General features: G+C 48.2%; 4 protein-coding genes across 4 annotated transcripts in view; 3 read left to right on the top strand and 1 right to left on the bottom strand.

The window, feature by feature from the left end:
• The window catches only part of dis3 (DIS3 exosome endoribonuclease and 3'-5' exoribonuclease), a 9,624-nt gene extending 8,316 nt beyond the window's left edge, over positions 1-1,308 (top strand). The window contains exons 20-21 of the mRNA XM_083690981.1: positions 157-279; positions 694-1,308. Of these exons, the coding sequence (XP_083547107.1) occupies positions 157-279; positions 694-762 (192 nt within the window). The 3' untranslated portion in view covers positions 763-1,308. The remainder of the gene's footprint in view (positions 1-156; positions 280-693) is intronic.
• Positions 1,309-1,645: 337 nt separating this feature from the next.
• bora (bora aurora kinase A activator) lies at positions 1,646-7,389 on the bottom strand. The gene is made up of 13 exons (XM_083690807.1): positions 7,339-7,389; positions 6,864-7,056; positions 6,019-6,125; positions 5,743-5,788; positions 5,494-5,575; positions 5,334-5,393; positions 5,178-5,234; positions 4,807-5,093; positions 4,429-4,582; positions 3,843-4,195; positions 3,624-3,740; positions 2,107-2,241; positions 1,646-1,942 (listed from the first exon to the last, which is right to left on the bottom strand). The coding sequence occupies exons 2-13, from the start codon at positions 7,014-7,016 to the stop codon at positions 1,922-1,924; spliced, it is 1,572 nt and encodes a 523-aa protein (XP_083546933.1). The 5' UTR covers positions 7,017-7,056; positions 7,339-7,389; the 3' UTR covers positions 1,646-1,921.
• A 151-nt stretch (positions 7,390-7,540) lies between these two features.
• mzt1 (mitotic spindle organizing protein 1) lies at positions 7,541-9,160 on the top strand. Its single transcript, XM_083691679.1, has 3 exons — positions 7,541-7,794; positions 8,138-8,283; positions 8,515-9,160. The coding sequence occupies exons 1-3, from the start codon at positions 7,743-7,745 to the stop codon at positions 8,536-8,538; spliced, it is 222 nt and encodes a 73-aa protein (XP_083547805.1). The 5' UTR covers positions 7,541-7,742; the 3' UTR covers positions 8,539-9,160.
• A 7,157-nt stretch (positions 9,161-16,317) lies between these two features.
• The window catches only part of dachc (dachshund c), a gene marked incomplete at its 5' end in the record, with an annotated part of 8,513 nt that continues 4,830 nt past the window's right edge, over positions 16,318-20,000 (top strand). The window contains 2 exons of the mRNA XM_083690806.1: positions 16,318-16,868; positions 17,718-17,730. Of these exons, the coding sequence (XP_083546932.1) occupies positions 16,318-16,868; positions 17,718-17,730 (564 nt within the window). The remainder of the gene's footprint in view (positions 16,869-17,717; positions 17,731-20,000) is intronic.

Below are 20,000 nucleotides of genomic sequence, written 5' to 3'. Positions count from 1 at the left end.
AGGCGTACAGACTACGGGCAAGTTTCTCCTCATCTGTTTATGCCTTGACTGTAACTGTATGTGTCTCCCTCTCCCCTCCCTCCCCCCCTCTCTCTCTGTACTCTCCTCCCTCTCTGTATCTCTCTCTCTCCCTCCCTCCCTCCCCCTCTCTACCAGGTACCTACTCTGAAAGTGGAGAACCACACCTTCCACATGTTTGACCAGGTGAGGGTGACCATCAGTCTGGACGCCACCAACATCCAGCACCAGAAGATCCGCATGGCGCTGGTGGAGCCTGTGGTACGTTCCCAGGGCGGGGTCTCCTCCGCTGTCTCAGCTGCAGGCGCGCCCGTCCTCCATTTCACTCCTTCACCTCTAGACTAACACTTCTACTTCAGGCAAACGAGAATCCTTAGAATTCTGTTTTTATTGTATTTTTTATTTTTACTTTGATATTTGCACTTTTGAGAGGAAGCTTTCAAGTGAGCATTCCATTACTTCACACCCTGCTGTAGCCTTGGGAAATGATTATGATTATGATTATATGATCAATACACAGTTTTTAATCTATCCACACTACATAGTGATTCATACTTCAGTGTCATTTCACCTACATGACGAGAGATTCTAGAGTCCTACTGACGTCGTCTTGTTCTAGAACCCTGAATGTCGTCTTCTGTTCTAGAGCCCTACTAATGTGGTGTTGTGTTCTAGATCCCTGGTGTGAGCGTCGCCCCCTCTGAACCAGAACCAGAGGCCAAGAGAACCAAACTGGACCGCTGACCGCCTGCAACCCAAGACTCCCACAGTGGCTGTCCTAACCCGCACAGAAACGCCACACAGAAACGCTCCACCTGGTTAGAAAGATCATATTCCATGTGGACGTGAGGAAACACGTTGCTGTATGACTGCTTGATCACATGTTGCTGCTCAGCTACATATTGCCTAATGCTGCATTCATGACATGTCTGGGAAACTTGTACTCAGCTGATTATTGACTTTCCCACTCAGAGAGCATCAGAACCAACCAATAGGAAGCTCTACGCAACTTTATTTACATTTTTAAATGTTGTTTTTTTTTACATTAAATTTGACTTTAGAGTTTCCAACGTGTTATGAAAGCAGCATGTGACTGTTATAAGTGTTCTGGTTGGCTATGACATCATGATATGATGCAGTATTTTCTATCCAATCAGACAACAGGCTTTTCTTACTGTGTTGTACAACCGTCAATTAAAAGGTTTAGTTTTTAACCCACGATAGTCCTTCTCTTGTTGATACGATTTGAGGGGGTTTATTTTGAGAAATAATAAAACATTTTAAAAAACCCACTGATGCTCCTTCTACCGTCTTCGTAGTGACAGCGTGTGGCTCTGAGGTGTGTCTTGGTCAGGTGTAAACGGTCCCTGGCAGGAGTTCTCTGGTGACGACAGGTGTTGTGTGGACGTGTGGCTCCTCTCCCAGCACCTGTTCCAACAGTCGCCAACATCACTTCCTTTCTTCTGATAAACCCGACATCACTTCCTTTATCCAGTTTAAACCCCTCATGAATGAAATGAAACAGCACTCGCATTAAGTACACATCCATTTCTACCTCCACCAGCCTCCCCTGACCCACACACACACACAAATAATGAGTCTGAGAAGCAATGAAAAGTTCAGTGTGTTTAATGTGGCTCAGCGTTCATATCAAACTGCACATACTTTATTAAAAGTAATAAACATCATCTTCATATAGTAATAAACATGTAATAAACGTCATCATCATATATAGCGAGCCCGTAGGAATTCAAGAAAGGAGGTTTGTGCAAGTTCAGCAGCGGTTGATGGCGTTTCCATTCCACCTCTTCTGTCAGGAGTGCTTCATTGTGTAAACATTTCATCACGTGACATCATCTTAGGCTTCAGCTGGGCGGGGCTTCCCCTGTGTCGTCCAATCAGCTTAGTGGTGAGGGAATATTATCTGTAAAACGGGAGGTGGTCGTCAATCAGAACGTACCTCAATCAATCAATCAGGTACATGAACACAAACGATGAACACAACCCAGCTGTGGTCTGTATGGGGTCATGTGTTTCAGTCCTCAGTGCTTCAGCTTAATAGCTATAGTGTGTGTGTGTGTGTGTTACCTTAGCTTTAGTGGTGGTGTGTCTGGAAGCATAGGCCTCCTCTGGCAGGTGTGTGTTGAAGGACTCCTTGTCTGAAGAGAGGCCGTCTATCAGACTGGCTGTTCCCATGGAGTAGGTGTTATACCCACTGTCCACCTGCACACAGAGAAACCAGTCAGCCAGCAACCACAGCCAGGCAGCCAGGCAGTGAACCAGCCAGTGGGTAGGAGGAGGTGTTCACTAATAACTCATACATGGTTCAATCATCAGGAGTGAAATACAGAACAGTGATTCTGTGTTTATTACTGAAACAGGCAGTCATGTCAATCAGTCAACAATACAACAGTCAATCATGAGTGACCACTACATATTCAAAACAAATTAGCACAAAAATGCTTACAAAAGGCTTGGAATTAACAAAATCATGTAATGATTAAAAATGTAGTTTCACAAACTCAAGATAATACGCTGGTAGAGGGTTAGTTCGAGGTTGGTAGAGGGTTAGTTAGAGGTTTAATAGAGGGTTAGTTAGAGGTTGGTAGAGGGTTAGTTCGAGGTTGGTAGAGGGTTAGATAGAGGTTTAATAGAGGGTTAGTTAGAGGTTAGTGGAGGGTTAGTTGAGGTTTAATAGAGGGTTAGTTAGAGGTTTAATAGAGGGTTAGTTCGAGGTTGGTAGAGGGTTAGTTCGAGGTTGGTAGAGGGTTAGTTAGAGGTTTAATAGAGGGTTAGTTAGAGGTTGGTAGAGGGTTAGTTAGAGGTTTAATAGAGGGTTAGTTAGAGGTTGGTAGAGGGTTAGTTCGAGGTTGGTAGAGGGTTAGTTAGAGGTTGGTAGAGGGTTAGTTAGAGGTTTAATAGAGGGTTAGTTAGAGGTTTAATAGAGGGTTAGTTCGAGGTTGGTAGAGGGTTAGTTAGAGGTTTAATAGAGGGTTAGTTAGAGGTTGGTAGAGGGTTAGTTCGAGGTTGGTAGAGGGTTAGTTAGAGGTTGGTAGAGGGTTAGTTAGAGGTTTAATAGAGGGTTAGTTAGAGGTTAGTGGAGGGTTAGTTGAGGTTAAGTACAGGGTTAGTTGGAGGTTAGTTGGAGGTTAAGTAGAGGTTAAGTACAGGGTTAGTTGGAGGTTAAGTAGAGGTTAGTTGAGGTTAAGTAGAGGTTAGTTGAGGTTAAGTAGAGGTTAAGTACAGGGTTGTTGGAGGTTAAGTAGAGGTTAGTTGAGGTTAAGTACAGGGTTAGTTGGAGGTTAAGTAGAGGTTAGTTGAGGTTAAGTAGAGGTTAGTTGAGGTTAAGTAGAGGTTAAGTAGAGGTTAGTTGAGGTTAAGTACAGGGTTAGTTGGAAGTTAAGTAGAGGTTAGTTGAGGTTAAGTAGAGGTTAGTGGAGGTTAAGTAGAGGTTAGTTGAGGTTAAGTACAGGGTTAGTTGGAAGTTAAGTAGAGGTTAGTTGAGGTTAAGTAGAGGTTAGTGGAGGTTAAGTAGAGGTTAGTTGAGGTTAAGTACAGGGTTAGTTGGAGGTTGCTGGGCCTCAGTAGACTCCTCTCATACAGACCTGCATGCTGCAGTCGTAGGGGATGGTGCTTCCCTCCACCAGCAGAGACACAAACATGTGGGAGTTCTCTGCTGCAGACACGCTGCCCACACGAGAGCTAGTCAGCCTGACGGGACACACTACTCCTCCTCCTCCTCCTCCTCCTCCTCCTTCCTCCTCCTCCTCCTCTTCCTCCTCCTCCTCCGGGATGTCCTCCACCCCTCCCTCCTCCATCTTCACACAGTCCTGCTGCAGAAGCGGCCTCTCTCCCTCTCCCAGCCGCCCCCCACCCTCCTGGGGCCAGGAGCGGACAGGGGAGGGGGAGCAGGGGTCCAGGTCCATGGGGGGCAGGGGGGAGGAGGGGGGGTAGTCCTGGTCCTGGAGGATGGGTGACATGAGGGGAGGCGAGGCCCAGCAGCGAGTCCTGGGTCTGGGCCTGGCCGGGAGCTGGGCCTGGGGGAGGAGGGGGGAGCAGCTGCGGATGGGGGAGCAGCCCTCCACGTAGGGGCTCTCCGAGCACGAGTTGACATCCATGTCCGAGGGCACACCCACCACACCCTCAGGGGTCACGAAGGTCAGCTTCTTCCTCTCTCCTACAGAGAGAAACAACAACAACTCACTCTACTTGTCACCTTGTCCATCTACCTATTACCTCACTATCCGATTCAACAGGTTGGTGCCCCAGGAGAATCATATCGAGATACAACATCACCAGGATGGACGTCTTGGTAGTTGTAGTTCTTCTCGTAGACTAGAACTACATGTTAAAGGACAGCCTACCCATCGCAACGCCTGAGAACCCTTCCCTAGGCCACGCCTACCGTACCTGTGCCGATGGGCGTGTGTGGACCAATCGGAGACAGCGTGGGGGACTTGAACCCCACGGGGGACGACCTCTCTGGGAACAGCGGACTGGCGACACTGCCCAGGCTGTAGGCACGGCAACGACCCCCCTTGATGGGGCTGGAGGAGAACTGGCCCTGGGGAGGAGAGGGGGGGGGGAGTGGGAGGTTACTAACCTCATCATTAAATCATTCACTGCGTTTTGTGATGCTCCATTCTACCCCATTCAATGTCAAACCATTCCGTCATGAAGCCCCTCAGACCTAAAACGCTTCATCTGCAGAAGGAGCAGGAACAGAACGGGACCCTCAAAAACAGAAACCCTGCAGGTGCATCAGATACCACTAGGTGGCGTACTCACGGTGGAGGGGGTCAGAGCAGTGATGCCACAGGACAGAGGAGAGGAGACGGTGGAGGAGAGGATGCTGCCCCCCCTGTCCCCTGGGCGTTCCTCACAGGGCTTCCCTAGGCTGGGGGGTCTTCTCTCAGGGCTGGGGGGTCCGTCTGGGGGGCCCCTCTCAGGGCTGGGGGGGTTGGAGGACTCGGAGCCACTCTCATGTCCGTCCAGGAACAACTTCCGTCTCAGAGAGGAGGAGCTTAAGGTCTCCTGGACCTGCTCAGACACCTCCTCTGACCTGTAGTACTCTCCTACAGGAACACACACACACTTCAGTATGTCCATCTGCACAGAGATACAACTGGGAAAGAAAATCAAGGTGTGTGATGGTGTACCTAACATCTTTGCCAGGTTGAAGTCCACAGGTAAAGACAGGGCTGTCTGACAGGCAGCTGAAACACACACACACACACACGACATTATCCTCTATTCCAAAGGCATGTAGTGTAACAGAACAGACCCTCTCCTCTGTCTAAAACATCTCAACCAACCGTTGATCTTCTTAGTTTTCATTGGCTGAGGCTCTTCAAAGACCAGAGGGGATAAGGAAGCTGCAGACACAACATCACTGATCAATATTCAACACAATCAGTCAGTAGGGCAGTGTGCATACAGAGGCAAACTACTGTGTGTGTGTGTGTATTGACTTACATTTCGCAAAGTACACTTGTGCTGATTGTTTGCTTGCTGGCCCCGCCCACGGTGAAGGCACGATGGCACCCTTAGTGAAAAACTTTATCGACAGCAACACTGTTACAATGACGCCACAGATCAACCAATCAAAATATACCACACATTAGATTCTTCTAACAGCAACAGCTGAAGAGTAACAACACTGGGTGTAACTGGTTCAGAACTGTTAAGAAATGTTCACATCACAACGCACCATCGCCACCATACCTGCTCAATGGCATTCTGACGTTTCTCCTCGATGTCACAATCCATCCTGGAAAATGTGTGAAACAAAAGTAAGTAAGTGAAGACTTATGGAGAGAAGGATCGAGAAGGATCTAGAGAATCAGACCGCAGCTGACGGCTTCCCCCTGAGATCCAACCACAAACAGGAATGTGGAGATGTTGATTTTGTTGAGCTGTTGAGGTGAGAACGGAGTGGCCGTTGAGAGAATGGGAAGCCAGCGGCGGCCATTTTGACTGAACCAGCAGACAGCTGCTCACCTGGTCTGGCTCAGGTACAGGGACTGGCGGTGGATGTCCTCAGGGTCTATGTGCACTGGTATCAGACTGGACATCTCATCTATGGACCAGTTAAACTTGGCGGGGGTCTGAAACAAACAAAGGATTTAGAATGCTTTTTTCTTTTTTTTCAAAGGTTGTTTTCTGGAGTGTGGTTCACTCTCGTGTTGTTCAGTTTTATTGGACAGAGACAGTAGAGAGACAGGAAGTAAGGAGGAGAGGGTATGTCAGCAGGGCATGGGCCGGATTCTGACCCATGCAGACATGGCCAAATGTGTGCACAGTAGGCTGTGGTGCTGGACCACTGGACCACCCCAGGCCATGGTGCTAGACCCCCAGGCCATGGTGCTAGACCCCTGGACCACCCCAGGCCATGGTGCTAGACCCCTGGACCACCCCAGGCCATGGTGCTAGACCCCTGGACCACCCCAGGCCATGGTGCTAGACCCCTGGACCACCCCAGGCCACTAGAATGCATCTTATTCATCAGCATCATCATGATCAAAGATTCAACCCAACCCATCGCGTGAGCTGCCAAGGCCGGAAGTTGAATTAGAAATATAAAAAGATTAAGAATTTCTCTGCTTCGTATTAATCAAAGACTCATTCCACCCACCACATGAGAGGTTCAGGGGGATGTAATTAGTTGTGGTAAAGGGAATGAGTGGTTCTAAATTAGCCCAGGGAGATTTTGGGGACTCCTGAACAAGGTTTCCAGGGCAACCAGCATCTGTGACTGACAGGGATAAGCCTGACAACAACAACATTGGTTGCTAAGTGACTGGCTGTGTCTGTCTGTCTGTCTGTCTGTCTGTCGACACACTCACGGCGGAGGAGGTCTTGGAGGACTTGAACACCGAGGGGCTGGGGACCAGGGCTTCGTGCAGGCGATGGTAGTCGTTGGGACTCTCGAAGGGGTTGCGGATAGTCGGCTTTCCCGGCGTGTCCGGCGTGATCTGGAGCTCAGGGAGGTCTCCCATATTTCAGCTGTCCACCAACTGTCTGAATACCACCAACCTACTGAATGCAAGAGCTCAAATCAGCTTCGATCTCCACAAACACAGCCGACGCAGTGGGAGAGAGAGATATGGTGACGATAAGCTCATCATGACTGAGGTTAGAAACAGTTTGATTAGTTGATTGCTAACCAACTAGCATTTTCTGCTGGTACTACAACGTAACTTGGCTAGCATGCTAGCTGATCTTACATGTTGCTGAACTCATTATTTAGATAACCTAACTAAAACAATAGGCTAGCAATGTCTGGCAGGGTATCTGATTGTATTAATCAGGGGTACTTACAGTAGCTGAAGAAGCCCTGAAGCAACCACAGACAGGCTGAAGCTGCTCGGGTTCAAACGATGATTTCAAGTTTCCCACAACACCCGTTGACCAATAGGGACGGACAGGAAGTCCCTGAGAACCAATCACATTAAAGACCGCAGAACGACGCCCAGATGAGGCCTGCGTCACTTCCGTTTAGTTCCGGTGTGACTTCCTGTGTGTCGTTAGCCTCGTAGCTGTCTGCTGTTGACGGACTCGTCAGAAACTCCGCCTGTCGCCGCTTAACGTCTCCAAGGATGCTGTTATAGCAGGCGAACAAGCTAAGGCAGCTGTGAATATCGGGTCGATCTGTTTAAATTGGTATTTAAGTTATCTTGTTATATTCTCTCTAGCCTAGCCAAGCTAGCTAACGGTAACTGGAGATGGCGAGCGGCGCCAACGCGAACATGAACGCTGTCCGTGAAACGATGGATGGTAAAAACCTGACAACCTTCTTGACTTTGATCATTTGTTGTGTTTCGCCAGCCTCTAAGGCTAATGTTGCAGCGATATGCTTGCTCGCTATGGCAGAAATATTGAAATATCGGTTGACGTTTTCCCTCCCTCCGTATCCATGGCAACGAATCCATCATTATCATCAATCTTTGGTTGAAAATGTAGAAAACATACATGTCAAGATTAGTAAATACTATAGCTGGAGAGCTACCTGTAAGGCTTCCTTATCAATGTGATTACACTGAGTGTCTAATATTCTTCTCTCTCCCTCCCTCTCTCTCTCCCTCCCTCCCTCCCTCCCTCCCTCTCCCCCTCTCCCCAGTGCTGCTGGAGATCTCGCGGCTGCTCAACACGGGTCTGGACCTGGAGTCTCTGTCCATCTGTGTGCGTCTGTGTGAGCAGGGCATCAACCCGGAGGCTCTGTCCTCCGTCATCAAGGAGCTCCGCAAAGTGTCCGACCCGCTGAAGGTGAGGCTAGGACTGGGCATGATGGTCCTGGGGTCAGCCTCTCCTGGAGTACGAGTGTCAGAATGGGAATAGAATCATCATTTGAGCTTGTCTTAGCCTCTGTGTACAAACAAATAACTGACTTTAACACTTGTTTGGGATTGCTACAGATTTGTAGTGGAGTAATGTACTGATCTGCCTGCCTGCCTATCTGTCTGTCTGTCTGCCTGTCTGTCTGTCTGTCTGTCCCAGGCCTCTGAAAACAGCTCCAACTGAAGCTGGAAGACGACAGATCCCAACAGGACGATGCTGGGTGGAGGACATTGTCCCACCGTTAGTTCTCCCCAGAGATGGTCTCACAACGTTGCCAAACCTCTCCCCCACCACCCCCAGCCCCCACCCCTCCACCACCCCCAGCCCCCACCCCCCACCCCTCCACCACCCCCAGCCCTGGACCTGGTGCCTCACATGAACAAGCCATAGTTCTGCCTCTGAGTGGAAATGTCTGCAGTGCATTTGGTTTTCAAGCATTGGTGCATCGACTGCTCCTTGACTTCAGTCTGTTGGTCAGCCAGCGTGTTGTGTTGTGTTGTGTTGTTATCAGACAGCGGTGATGGTTGCATTGTCAAGGTGTTTCATCACACACACCCTCAGAGCTGAATACAATCACCTCCTGTCTTCTCACTGAAGTGAACTTTATGATTGGCATCCTCATCATCTTTGCTCATAGCAATACAAATATGGGTTGTTTTTAAATGTGTTATCTGACAATGATTTATTGTATATTATGTGAATATAATGTTTTTTCCAAGTTGTTCTCTCAATATCTGGCTTGTGAAAGTCTCCATGTGATTGTGAATGATGGAACTCAAAATAATTAAAAGCAGTTGCATTTTGTATCCACAAGATGGCGGTGTCTTCCTTCACCCACCCTTCGGATCGTTAGTTCTAGTATCCCGAGGTTCCATTGGTCACGCTGAGAGTTCCATATGTGTGACTGATTCTGCCTGAGAACCATTTAGATCAGATCTAAGCAGGCCATCTGCATTTCCCCTCTATAGTCTGTTTCAATCACCATTAGTGTTCACGTGTAGCAGGGAGTAATGATAACACACACACACACACACGTGAATGAGAGAGTTGAGTCTGTGCAAAAAAGCAGGAACACTATGTCTTTAATGGATTGTTATTATTTTTTGCAAAACAACAACTTTCTTTGAAAAGAAAATATCAGGAAAATGTCCACCACTCACATGCAACACAAGGAGCCTAGGAGAGGATTCAGTACGGGTCGACATCACCATACTGTCCACTCAGCAGAAACTGATCAGCCAAAGGGTACGTTTCTATCACCTTTGACGTTCTTTGATCAACAATACTAAAGAAACACCCGTCAGATCATCCAGAACCACGTTAGATCAGCCCGGAATGTCATATTTTCCGTATCCGTACGAAAGACAAACACTTCATCTCCTCCTGACTGTTCCTTTGAAGAAAAATGCAGAGTTCACACATTATTCATATACAGCAACGTGGATGAGCCTCCCCAGAACAGCACGCGCGTCAGTAGCTGTCTGTCTCTCCTGCAGGACGCCTGGGGGCAGGGTTTCTCCAGCCTCCCCCCCCCGCCCCCCCGCCCTTTAAGCCCCCTCTGACAGCTGTAAGACCCTCCTCGGTCAGAGAGAGGGAGGTTCTGGAAGCATTCATGTCTTCTCTCCTCTCCCTCCAGAAGCGTTTGTCTAAGCCCCCAGACAGACACACAGACAGATTCTTTGAATAGAGAGCTTTGTGAAAGAACCTTTGGCCCGGTTCTTTGATGTCCTGTACTGCTGCGTCTCCCGGTATCGTCTGTAGACGTTTCCATGTCAGGGTTTGATCCGGGCGGAGTCTCCAGCTCTCCTTTGTAAGCAGCAGATGTCTTCTCATGTTTCTCTTCTTTGAGACGACTCAGAGGTGAAGTGTCTGTCCATCACTACCTCACACGTACACATCACTGCAAATCCAGGTCTTTCCGCTATGCGAGGAGGTTGTAGGGTGTTTGTATATACTGTAGAAATCTAAGTCTCTCCTGTGAGCATCCTGTAGGTTACATCCTGTAGGTTACATCCTGTAGGTTACAGTGTTTGAATGTGTCCCTTTTGATCGTTATTCGGATCGAAAATAATTGACACTGTAATTTGAATGTAGTGTTATATCAGTTCCATTCAGAGTAGTCTGTGTAGTTGTGTCTGTCAAGGCCAATCCTCGGGGGTTGGTAAATGCTTTCATTAAGGACTATGGGTGTTTTCTCCAGCTCCGCTGACATTCCTGTAATTGCTCCGCAGATGAATGATTATGTCTGCTTTAATGGTTCTGTTGCTTTTAATAAGGATGCTTTAAAGATTTCATTAGTCGTATCATATTTCACTACTAGGGCTAAAATGATGTACATTCATTAATTCTTTTTCCTACAGAGAAGTCATGGAATACTCTTTAAGGTGCTTCATACTTGCTGTAATATTCCTTATGGTACGTATACTGTATGGTTGTGAATGCTGTATTGCTCCCTTGCATATATGCAACTCAAGACTACCAGCAGTCTCACTTAGTCAGAGATTCTTGGTTCCCAGGTGTGGCTACGAGCAACATGGTCGTCTTCTTGAATCAAACAAATGGACTTCAGGGAGGCCATGATCTCAGGAAGGCCATGATCTCAGGAAGGCCATGATCTCAGAAGGCCATGATCTCAGAAGGCCATGATCTCAGGAAGGCCATGATCTCAGAAAGCCATGATCTCAGAAGGCCATGATCTCAGAAGGCCATGATCTCAGGGAAGGCCATGATCTCAGGAAGGCCATGATCTCAGAAGGCCATTATCTAATCCTGTTCAGATTAGGAACTGGATCTCCATTAGATTCAACATAAACCCTTCCAAACACAGACAGATCATCGTTTGCCTGCCGTTACCATAGCATTACCCAGAAGGCCCTCTGTTTCCTGAGGGCTTGTGTGACCTTGCTAGTACGCTACTGCTAATTTATGGCGGTATACCGTTTGATTATGCTTCTTTGATTCCTTTAAAATTCATAGCTGCGAATATTGGATAATAAAACCGTTTAGAGGATCGTTAGAGATCATTAGACGGGATAATAGATCTGGATCAAAATAGGTTTTCAAACTTCAAAAGTCTTTTGGTGACTTTGTTGTTTTTGGAGAGTTTCCAGAATTATTAGGCTTGATTCACAATTAGCCATCCATTCCCTGCCTAGGTGCATAACGATTATGGTATATCTGCTATCCCATATTTCAGGTATTAATTGCTTTCATTAGTAAAGCTGTTAATTGAATAACAATTCATGAGACCAATGATAGCATCAACCTTCACACAAAGTGTTCATATCAACTCCCTGGTGTGTTTGCCACGGTGATAATGAAATAACGTTTATCAAATTGGAATTTTGTGTGTTCAACTATGTAATGATGGATATTATAAGCCCTTGATTAGATTATCGGAACGATTCATTGACGCATTGAAATGCATTAGTTTACTGTGTTTAACAGGTGGTCAACATCTGGTTATAATCATAGGCTATGGAATCATATTCGCTTCATAAATGTATTCTAATAACCGTGATCAACAAACAGCGTGAGTTAATTCAATCTGCCACAGCGAGGTTGGTTTGATGCGGTTTGGATTGCTGCCCACGCCTCTTTCTGTTTCCCTCACCTTCATTTGACCATCGCTATGGAAACAACTTCTCTGGTTCCCCTCAGTCCCACCAGGAGGATCTGGAACCATCTAGAACCTGCATCAGGGTCTCCATCTCCAGCCCTGTACGGTTACTGGGTGTGCAGGCTTTGGTTACAGCCAGGGGAGGCTGGTGGTTTGTTACTGTTACTGTTACTTTTACTGTACAGCCTGCTTCCCCCTCTAACTGTTACTGTACAGCCTGCTTCCCCCTCTAACTGTTACTGTACCGCCTGCTTCCCCCTCTAACTGTTACTGTACAGCCTGCTTCCCCCTCTAACTGTTACTGTACAGCCTGCTTCTACCTCTAACTGTTACTGTACTGTCTGCTTCTACCTCTAACTGTTACTGTACCGCCTGCTTCCCCCTCTAACTGTTAGTGTACAGCCTGCTTCTAACTCTAACTGTTACTGTACAGCCTGCTTCTACCTCTAACTGTTACTGTACTGCCTGCTTCTACCTCTAACTGTTACTGTACTGCCTGCTTCTAACTCTAACTGTTACTGTACAGCCTGCTTCCCCCTCTAACTGTTACTGTACCGCCTGCTTCTACCTCTAACTGTTACTGTACCGCCTGCTTCTACCTCTAACTGTTACTGTATAGCCTGCTTCTACCTCTAACTGTTACTGTACCGCCTGCTTCCCCCTCTAACTGTTACTGTACAGCCTGCTTCTACCTCTAACTGTTACTGTACAGCCTGCTTCTACCTCTAACTGTTACTGTACTGCCTGCTTCTACCTCTAACTGTTACTGTACAGCCTGCTTCTACCTCTAACTGTTACTGTACCGCCTGCTTCTACCGCTAACTGTTACTGTCCCGCCTGCTTCTACCTCTAACTGTTACTGTACTGCCTGCTTCTACCTCTAACTGTTACTGTACTGCCTGCTTCTAACTGAATCAATCCTCATTATCGTCAGATCTCCACCACACTCACATATAACACCACTCCCCTTCCATCCTCCAACCAACCAATCACACTTAGTTCTGCTAGAACTGTTCTGCCGTGACAGACACATCATCATCGCCATCATCACCATCATCGCCATCGCCATCATCGCCATCATCATCATCGTCGTCTGGCCTTATTAACCCTGCGATCGGGAGCTGGACGGACCTCCTCGTCTCCGTGCGCCTCGCGGAGCGCCGCGACGCCCGTGTTATGACAGCGGCGTGCTCACGATGATTAATGGACCGCCGCCCGGCTCCCTGGCGGCCGCTGAGGCCCGCCACTTGTTTCAATTAGAGCTCTGAAGGTCACGACGCGCGGACTACAAGTCATTACCATACGCATAATCAATATCCATTATCACTGATGCTGGGGTGGCGGGGGAGGGGGAGGGGGGGGGAAAGGGGACATCCCTTCACTCCGTGTTGATTTGGATCATCCGTGCTCCGTGAGGAAGCGGCTGTCGGTAAGGATTAGGGCGCGGGGCGGGGGACGACCATGGTGGTCTTTCAGAGACTCTCCACTCATATGTTCACCGGCTGACCCGTACCGCTGGGCCCTCCTAACAGAGACAGAGACAGAAACGAGCTTTTATTTACCTAATTAGGATGGATAGAGTGGTATTTAAGCTTCATCAGCCTCATTTGGCTGTCACACACACACACACACACACACACACACACACACACACACACACACACACACACACACACACACACACACACACAAGCAGCACACACATGCACACATGCACGCGCGCACGCACACACACACTCACACACAGACACACACACACACAGGCACACACACACACACACACACACACACACACACACACACACACACAGACACACACACACACACACAAACACTGCAGGCGGTAGAGATACATACAGCACAGTGACAGCCAGACGTGAGATGTCACTAAAGTCATCCTTCAGCAGGGACAGCCATCTTGTGGCCTGCAGGGCGATGTCCTGTTGATGACTCATTATGACAGGGTGCTGATTCTGATTCTGACTTTTAGGAGTTTTCTTCATCAAGTCACATGGTCAGGGCTCTACTCAATTAACATAAAAACACAGTTCTGATGCCATGTGTCAATCAGATTGTCATAACTTTTTCCACTGGCAAGGATCTAGGAGCTAGGGTCTAGGAGCTAGGGGTTAGGAGCTAGGGTCTAGGAGTTAGGAGCTAGGGGTTAGGAGCTAGGGTCTAGGAGCTAGGGGTTAGGAGCTAGGCTTTAGGAGCTAGAAGTTAGGAGCTAGGATCTAGGAGCTAGGGTTTAGGAACTAGGGTCTTAGAATTAGGGGTTAGGAGCTAGGGTTAAGAGCTAAGGGTTTGGAGCTAGGGTCTAGGAGTTTGGGGCTAGGGTCTAGGAGTTTGGGCCTAGGGTCTAGGAGTTTGGGGCTAGGGTCTAGGAGTTTGGGCCTAGGGTCTAGGAGTTTGGGCCTAGGGTCTAGGAGTTTGGTGATGAAGGGTGGAGAATTAACTTAGGAGCATCTCAGACCCAGGTACCAGACCCAGACCCAGACCCAGGTACCAGACCCAGACCCAGACCCAGGTACCAGACCCAGACCCAGGGACCTGACCATCCTGAAGATCTCCTCCATGTTGTCTGGAGAACAGAGGACAGAAGGAGGAGAGAAGGGGGGAGAGAAAGAGGGAGAGTCATGACATTTCTATTTGCCAGGAACATGCCGTCTCAGCAGGATCAGGAGTTTCCAAAGACACAAGCTGAAGTTCTTATCTGTCTCCAGGGAGACGCTCCAGCTAAGCATAATTAAGCAAATTTGATTAGAATCAAGCTTGACTTCTTCACTTGACTTTTAATGAATGCAAATCGGGCATCTACATCCCTAAGATTAATTTCAGTCAATTAAAAAACACAAGAGGCTTATTGGAAAGTGGGATGGAGAGAGTGTGAGAATGGGATGGAGAGAGTGAGAGAGTGGGATGGAGAGAGTGTGAGAATGGGATGGAGAGAGTGAGAGAATGGGATGAAGAGAGTGAGAATGGGATGGAGAGAGTGAGACAGGGATGGAGAGAGGGTGAGAGAGGGATGGAGAGAGAGTGAGTGGGATGGAGAGAGTGAGAGAGAGTCCTTTACGATGAGAGTATGAGTACGTTTTCTGTCCTTCCCCCCTGCCTTCTGTCTCCACTTCTCCTCCTCCTCCTCCTCTTCTTCATATCATGGTCTCTTGAGACAGCCCCCCCACCCCTCTGTAGCTTCAGATCATTATCAGTATGATGTTCCGTGAAAGAGCCGTGAATTCCGATGGAAATGAGCTGGAGAACGCTCGCTGGAGCGGCCGCGTCTGAGAGCCATCATCAAAGCATCAAAGCTGTCTCGGTAACGCTCGCTAGCGCTCCGCGGCTAACCTCGCCTTTCATTTACTTCATCCAGTTAGCGGAGAGCGGCGGCACCGTCGGGTGCCTTCACACCGGGGACAGATTTGTGGAAGATCAGTCTGACGATAGGGTAAAAGGTGATCTGAATGCTGTAAAAACAGAGGGCTTTATCCAAAGAGACGTACAGTAGGCTACGGTGGGTCTACAAGTCTGTTTTGTATATTCCAGCGGGAATTGAACCCACAACCTTAATAAACAACAGATAGGAAAATGTTGTGTGGTGTGTGTTCAGTTAGGTTTCTACTGCTCACACACCTTCTCCTCTCTGTGGTGTGGGGGAGGTGGGGGTGGGGCTCTGAGCAATTTACCGAACAGGTTTAGGGTCAGGGGTCAAGGTCAGGGTCATTTGGCTGCCCTTGCAGGAATCTGTTTTATTATTCAGTAGGCCTAGCCCCTAAGTGCTCATCTGTCAGAGTCAAAGGGAATTCTGCTTTATATGCATTTTGTGCTGCTTGGACTGCATTTAAGATAATCACTCCAATAAAACGGTACTGAAATAGTTTCTCTCCTCATTCTGTTTCAACCCCGTGTCATCTTCTGTTACATTCTCCGCATGCGCTACTAAAGTTGGGAGCGCACGGTAGCCGATACCTGTTCCTCCCCCGTATCCGTAAGTGTCTATTTCAGTGTAATAACGTATGTTTAAAGTGTTTGTGAACGAGGTCAACAGATGTGTGGGATGTCTCTTCCAAGAATACCTCCGGTCTGACTCCTCCTCCTGTATTCCACGGTGATGACAGCAGCGTCCCGTCTTCCTTCGCTCACTCAGTCGGATGATCGGTCGCCGGACGCACGGACCCGTTTCTGCTTTGCGCAACTCTCACTTTCCGTTGCTTCTCTGAGCGAAACCACAACAGACCCTCTCAAAACCTCCGATACCGATTCTTCGATTTTTAAATTTACTTTTTGAACACTTTGACTTTCGATACTTTGAACTTGTTTCTCGTGAGAGAGAGTAACGTGGAACCATGGCGTCACCGACAGCTCTGATGCCCTCCATCCCGCTCGTTCACCCGCCACCGGTACCAACCTCACCGATAACCACGTCTCCGCCATCTACGACCACCACGTCCTCCTCTCTCTCTCCGTCTCTCTCACTCCCCTCCGGACTTCTCCCGTTCAGAGCGGACCTCTTACCGACCGGCAGCCCCGTCGCACCGTCGAGCCTCCCGCCCAACAAACCGGTTTATTCGACCCCGTCTCCGGTCGAGAACACGCCGCAGAACAACGAGGTGAAGATGGTCGAGGTCAAAGGCGCTAAACTGGCCTCGTTCACGGTGAAGGACGCGGAGCTGATCTGTCTGCCGCAGGCCTTCGACCTCTTCCTGAAGCACCTGGTCGGCGGCCTCCACACCGTGTACACCAAGCTGAAGCGGCTGGAGATAACGCCGGTGGTGTGTAACGTGGAGCAGGTCCGCGTCCTCCGGGGCCTCGGGGCGATCCAACCGGGAGTCAACCGCTGTAAACTCATCTCCCGGAAGGACCTGGAGGTGCTGTATAACGACTGTACCAACGCCACGTGAGTTATGAGATAACGGAGGATTTTATAAAACAATTGATAATTTTCCATAACCAGGGGTCCACTATTTAAATCAACAAATAGATGTGTTGGTTACTTCTTGTGGTTAAAAAGGGTTTTGATATCATATTGTTTTGAGTTAGCAGTAGGGATGATGGAAACGTGTCTAGGACAGATTGGACAGATCTCTGGGCCAGACAGGGCAGGAGGTCGGAGTAATGAGGTTGTGTTATCTACCATATCTGTTGGTCACAATACACCTCAATCAAATACACCTCAATCAAATACAACTCAATCAAATACACCTCAATCAAATACAACTCAATCAAATACACCTCAATCAAATCACTTCTCAGTGGATTGAAACCTGCTTCTAAACAATGTTGGTCAATCTATATCTTTATGGAATTTCTCTCTCTCTCTCTCTCTTTCTCTCTCTCTCATACACACACACACTCTCTCATACACACACACACACTCTCTCTTTCTTACACACACACACTCACTCACTCACTCTCTTTTTGTCTCTTTCTCTCTCTCCATCCCCCTTTCTTTCCACCCCTCCCTCCCTCCCTCCCTCCCTCCCTCTCTCGGTGTCTTTGCATCTACCACTGTCACTTTGAGAAATTGATTCTTCACAGAAATTAATTAATTTTCATTTGGCCCAAAGCAGCCGTTTAAATCTCCCCTTTCCCCGTGTATCTTAACTGTCTTATCATGTGAATATGTCGAGCCTTCAGGCAGGGAAAATAATTGTGCAAATGTGTTTAGAGATTCATATTTCTGGGTATTTATGATTTAATTATGGAAATAGCGGGTCTGTGTGTGACCTTCGGCACGGTTCCTCAGGTGTGTGATGTCAGTGGGAGGTTGGGGAGAGGAAACACGGTATTGACCAAATGAGCAGGAAATTGAAACGGCAACACTGAAGGCTGTTAATCTGTTAATCAGACGGTGAGTGACTGGGAGTTTGTTAATCGTCAGTGAACGGCGAGAACATTTCTCTGACAGGATAAAAGCAGAGAGGACAACTAGATCTTCCATCAGCGATTAGAAATGTTGTCATATCAGAACTGCTGTGTACAACAGGAGACACAGCTCACTGCCGGCTGAGACCAGGTCCACACACACACTTCTACACACACTTCACCTCCCCCATCCGGAGGTAACACACACACACACACACACACACACACACACACACACACACACACACCACTACGGCCTGGCCTCCCCCATCTACACACACTTCACCTCCCCCATCCGGAGGTAACACACACACACACACACACACAACACACACACACACACACACACACAGACCCTCTAAATACAATAACTATGACTCACCTGCTGGGTGACAGTGCAGTGACTCTACCCTGAGTCAAAGCCTAGATCTGGTTTAATACGAGCTTACAATGACACACGCACACACACACACACACACACACACACATCCACACGCACACACACACACCCACGCACACCCACTCACACATGCACACCCACTCACACACACACACACACACACACACACACACCCACTCACACACACACAGTGAGTTCCCTGACTGCCAGTAAATGACTACCACTCCAGAGCGTTGGAAAGGAAGAGAGGAGCAATCTGATCCTCTTCAGTCTCACACAAAGACACGGTTTCTGTCTTTGTTGCAACACATCAGACGTCCAGCTGAAGCCACATGTCCCACCCACACAATGGACGTTTCACAGCAGGACGCTTTATCTGGGAAATCTAGATCCATTCCTATTCCTGTTCCTTCATGCTAGCAGCTATGATACCTTCCCCTGTGTATGTCTTGGCTTTCAGGTAATAACTTCCTGTGTATGTCTTGGTTTTCAGGTATTAGCCGCGTCCCTAATGTCTTAGTTTTCAGGTATTAGTCGTGTCCCCAGGGTGTGGTAGCAGGTCTGTGTGAGGATGTGCAGGAGGCCTTTGTTTAAAACAGAGCCTGAGCAAATCTCAGCCACACCTCAAGATGAACCACAGGAGAGAGAAGAGAGGGAAGAGAGAAAGAAGAGAGAAGAGAGAGAAAGAGAGAAGAGAGAGAAGAGAGAAGAGAGAGAAAGAGAGAAGAGAGAAGAGAGGGAAGAGAGAGAAAGAGAGGGAAGAGAGAAGAGAGAGAAGAGAGAGAAAGAGAGAGAAGAGAGGGAAGAGAGGGAAGAGAGAAGAGAGAGAAAGAGAGGGAAGAGAGAAGAGAGGGAAGAGAGTCACCTTTGACCTCCCGCTCCTTTTGATGTCTTTAGAGGGGGCCTCCTCATCTGACAGTATGATTAAACTCTCTCTCTCACACACACTCTCAAATGTCACACACACGCCCGCGCACACACACACCACACACACACACACACACACACACACACACACACACACACACACACACACACACACAGTGTGATGATAGCCAGTGATAAAGAGAGACATGGCTGATGGCTCTTTTCCAGGAAGTGGGATGTCATGCATGTGATTGGTGATTGGTCGGGATCAGAGAGATGACCCCTCTATTGGCCTCTCCCAGACCACTGTGAGTCTGGCCCCGCCCCCACGAAAGGAGGAGGGAGGAGAGGAGAGGGGAGGAGGGGGGAGAAGATTTGTTTTATTTTTAAATGGAGCAGCAAGCTGAGAAACGAAGACAAAACACACACACACACACAAAAACACACACAAAAAACACACACACACACACACACACACACACATTCTTCACAGTCTTGAAATACTCTGTACCCCCTTCCTGACCCAGGGAAAGCTGTAGCAGGAATGTGATGGTATCAGTTTGAGGGATCGGATTCCTAGAATGATCAAACGAGAGTGTGTGTGTGTGTGTGTGTGTGTGTGTGTGTGTGTGTGTGTGTGTGTGTGTGTGTGTGTGTGTGTGTGTACCGCTCCGTATCCCAACCAGGATTAACGACAGGAAACAGGAACAAGGGAGAGAGATGAGAGAGAGAGAGAGAGAGAGAGAGACAGAGAGAGGGATAGAGAGAGAGAGAGAGACAGAGAGAGAGAGACAGAGAGAGAGAGAGAGAGAGAGACAGAGAGAGGGATAGAGAGAGAGAGAGACAGAGAGAGAGAGACAGAGAGAGAGAGAGAGGTTGTAATCCATCTTCACCTCT

The sequence above is a fragment of the Argentina silus genome (assembly GCF_951799395.1).
Source record: "Argentina silus genome assembly, chromosome: 19".
Classification (NCBI taxonomy): Eukaryota; Metazoa; Chordata; class Actinopteri; order Argentiniformes; family Argentinidae; genus Argentina; species Argentina silus.
The sequence above is the reverse complement of the archived record's forward strand: the minus strand, read 5'-3'. Positions and strand labels throughout refer to the sequence as shown.

Bases quoted from the DNA above. Each gene is read 5' to 3' on its own strand.
- bora (XM_083690807.1), bottom strand. From the start codon at position 7,016: ATGGGAGACCTCCCTGAGCTCCAGATCACGCCGGACACGCCGGGAAAG. The intron at 5,394-5,493 runs GTAAGTCAATAC...TTGTGTCTGCAG, and splicing joins ACAAGTGTACTTTGCGAAAT to CTTCCTTATCCCCTCTGGTC. The intron at 1,943-2,106 runs GTAACACACACA...CCCGTTTTACAG, and splicing joins ACACCACCACTAAAGCTAAG to ATAATATTCCCTCACCACTA.
- mzt1 (XM_083691679.1), top strand. From the start codon at position 7,743: ATGGCGAGCGGCGCCAACGCGAACATGAACGCTGTCCGTGAAACGATG. The intron at 7,795-8,137 runs GTAAAAACCTGA...CCCTCTCCCCAG, and splicing joins TGTCCGTGAAACGATGGATG to TGCTGCTGGAGATCTCGCGG. The intron at 8,284-8,514 runs GTGAGGCTAGGA...TGTCTGTCCCAG, and splicing joins AAGTGTCCGACCCGCTGAAG to GCCTCTGAAAACAGCTCCAA.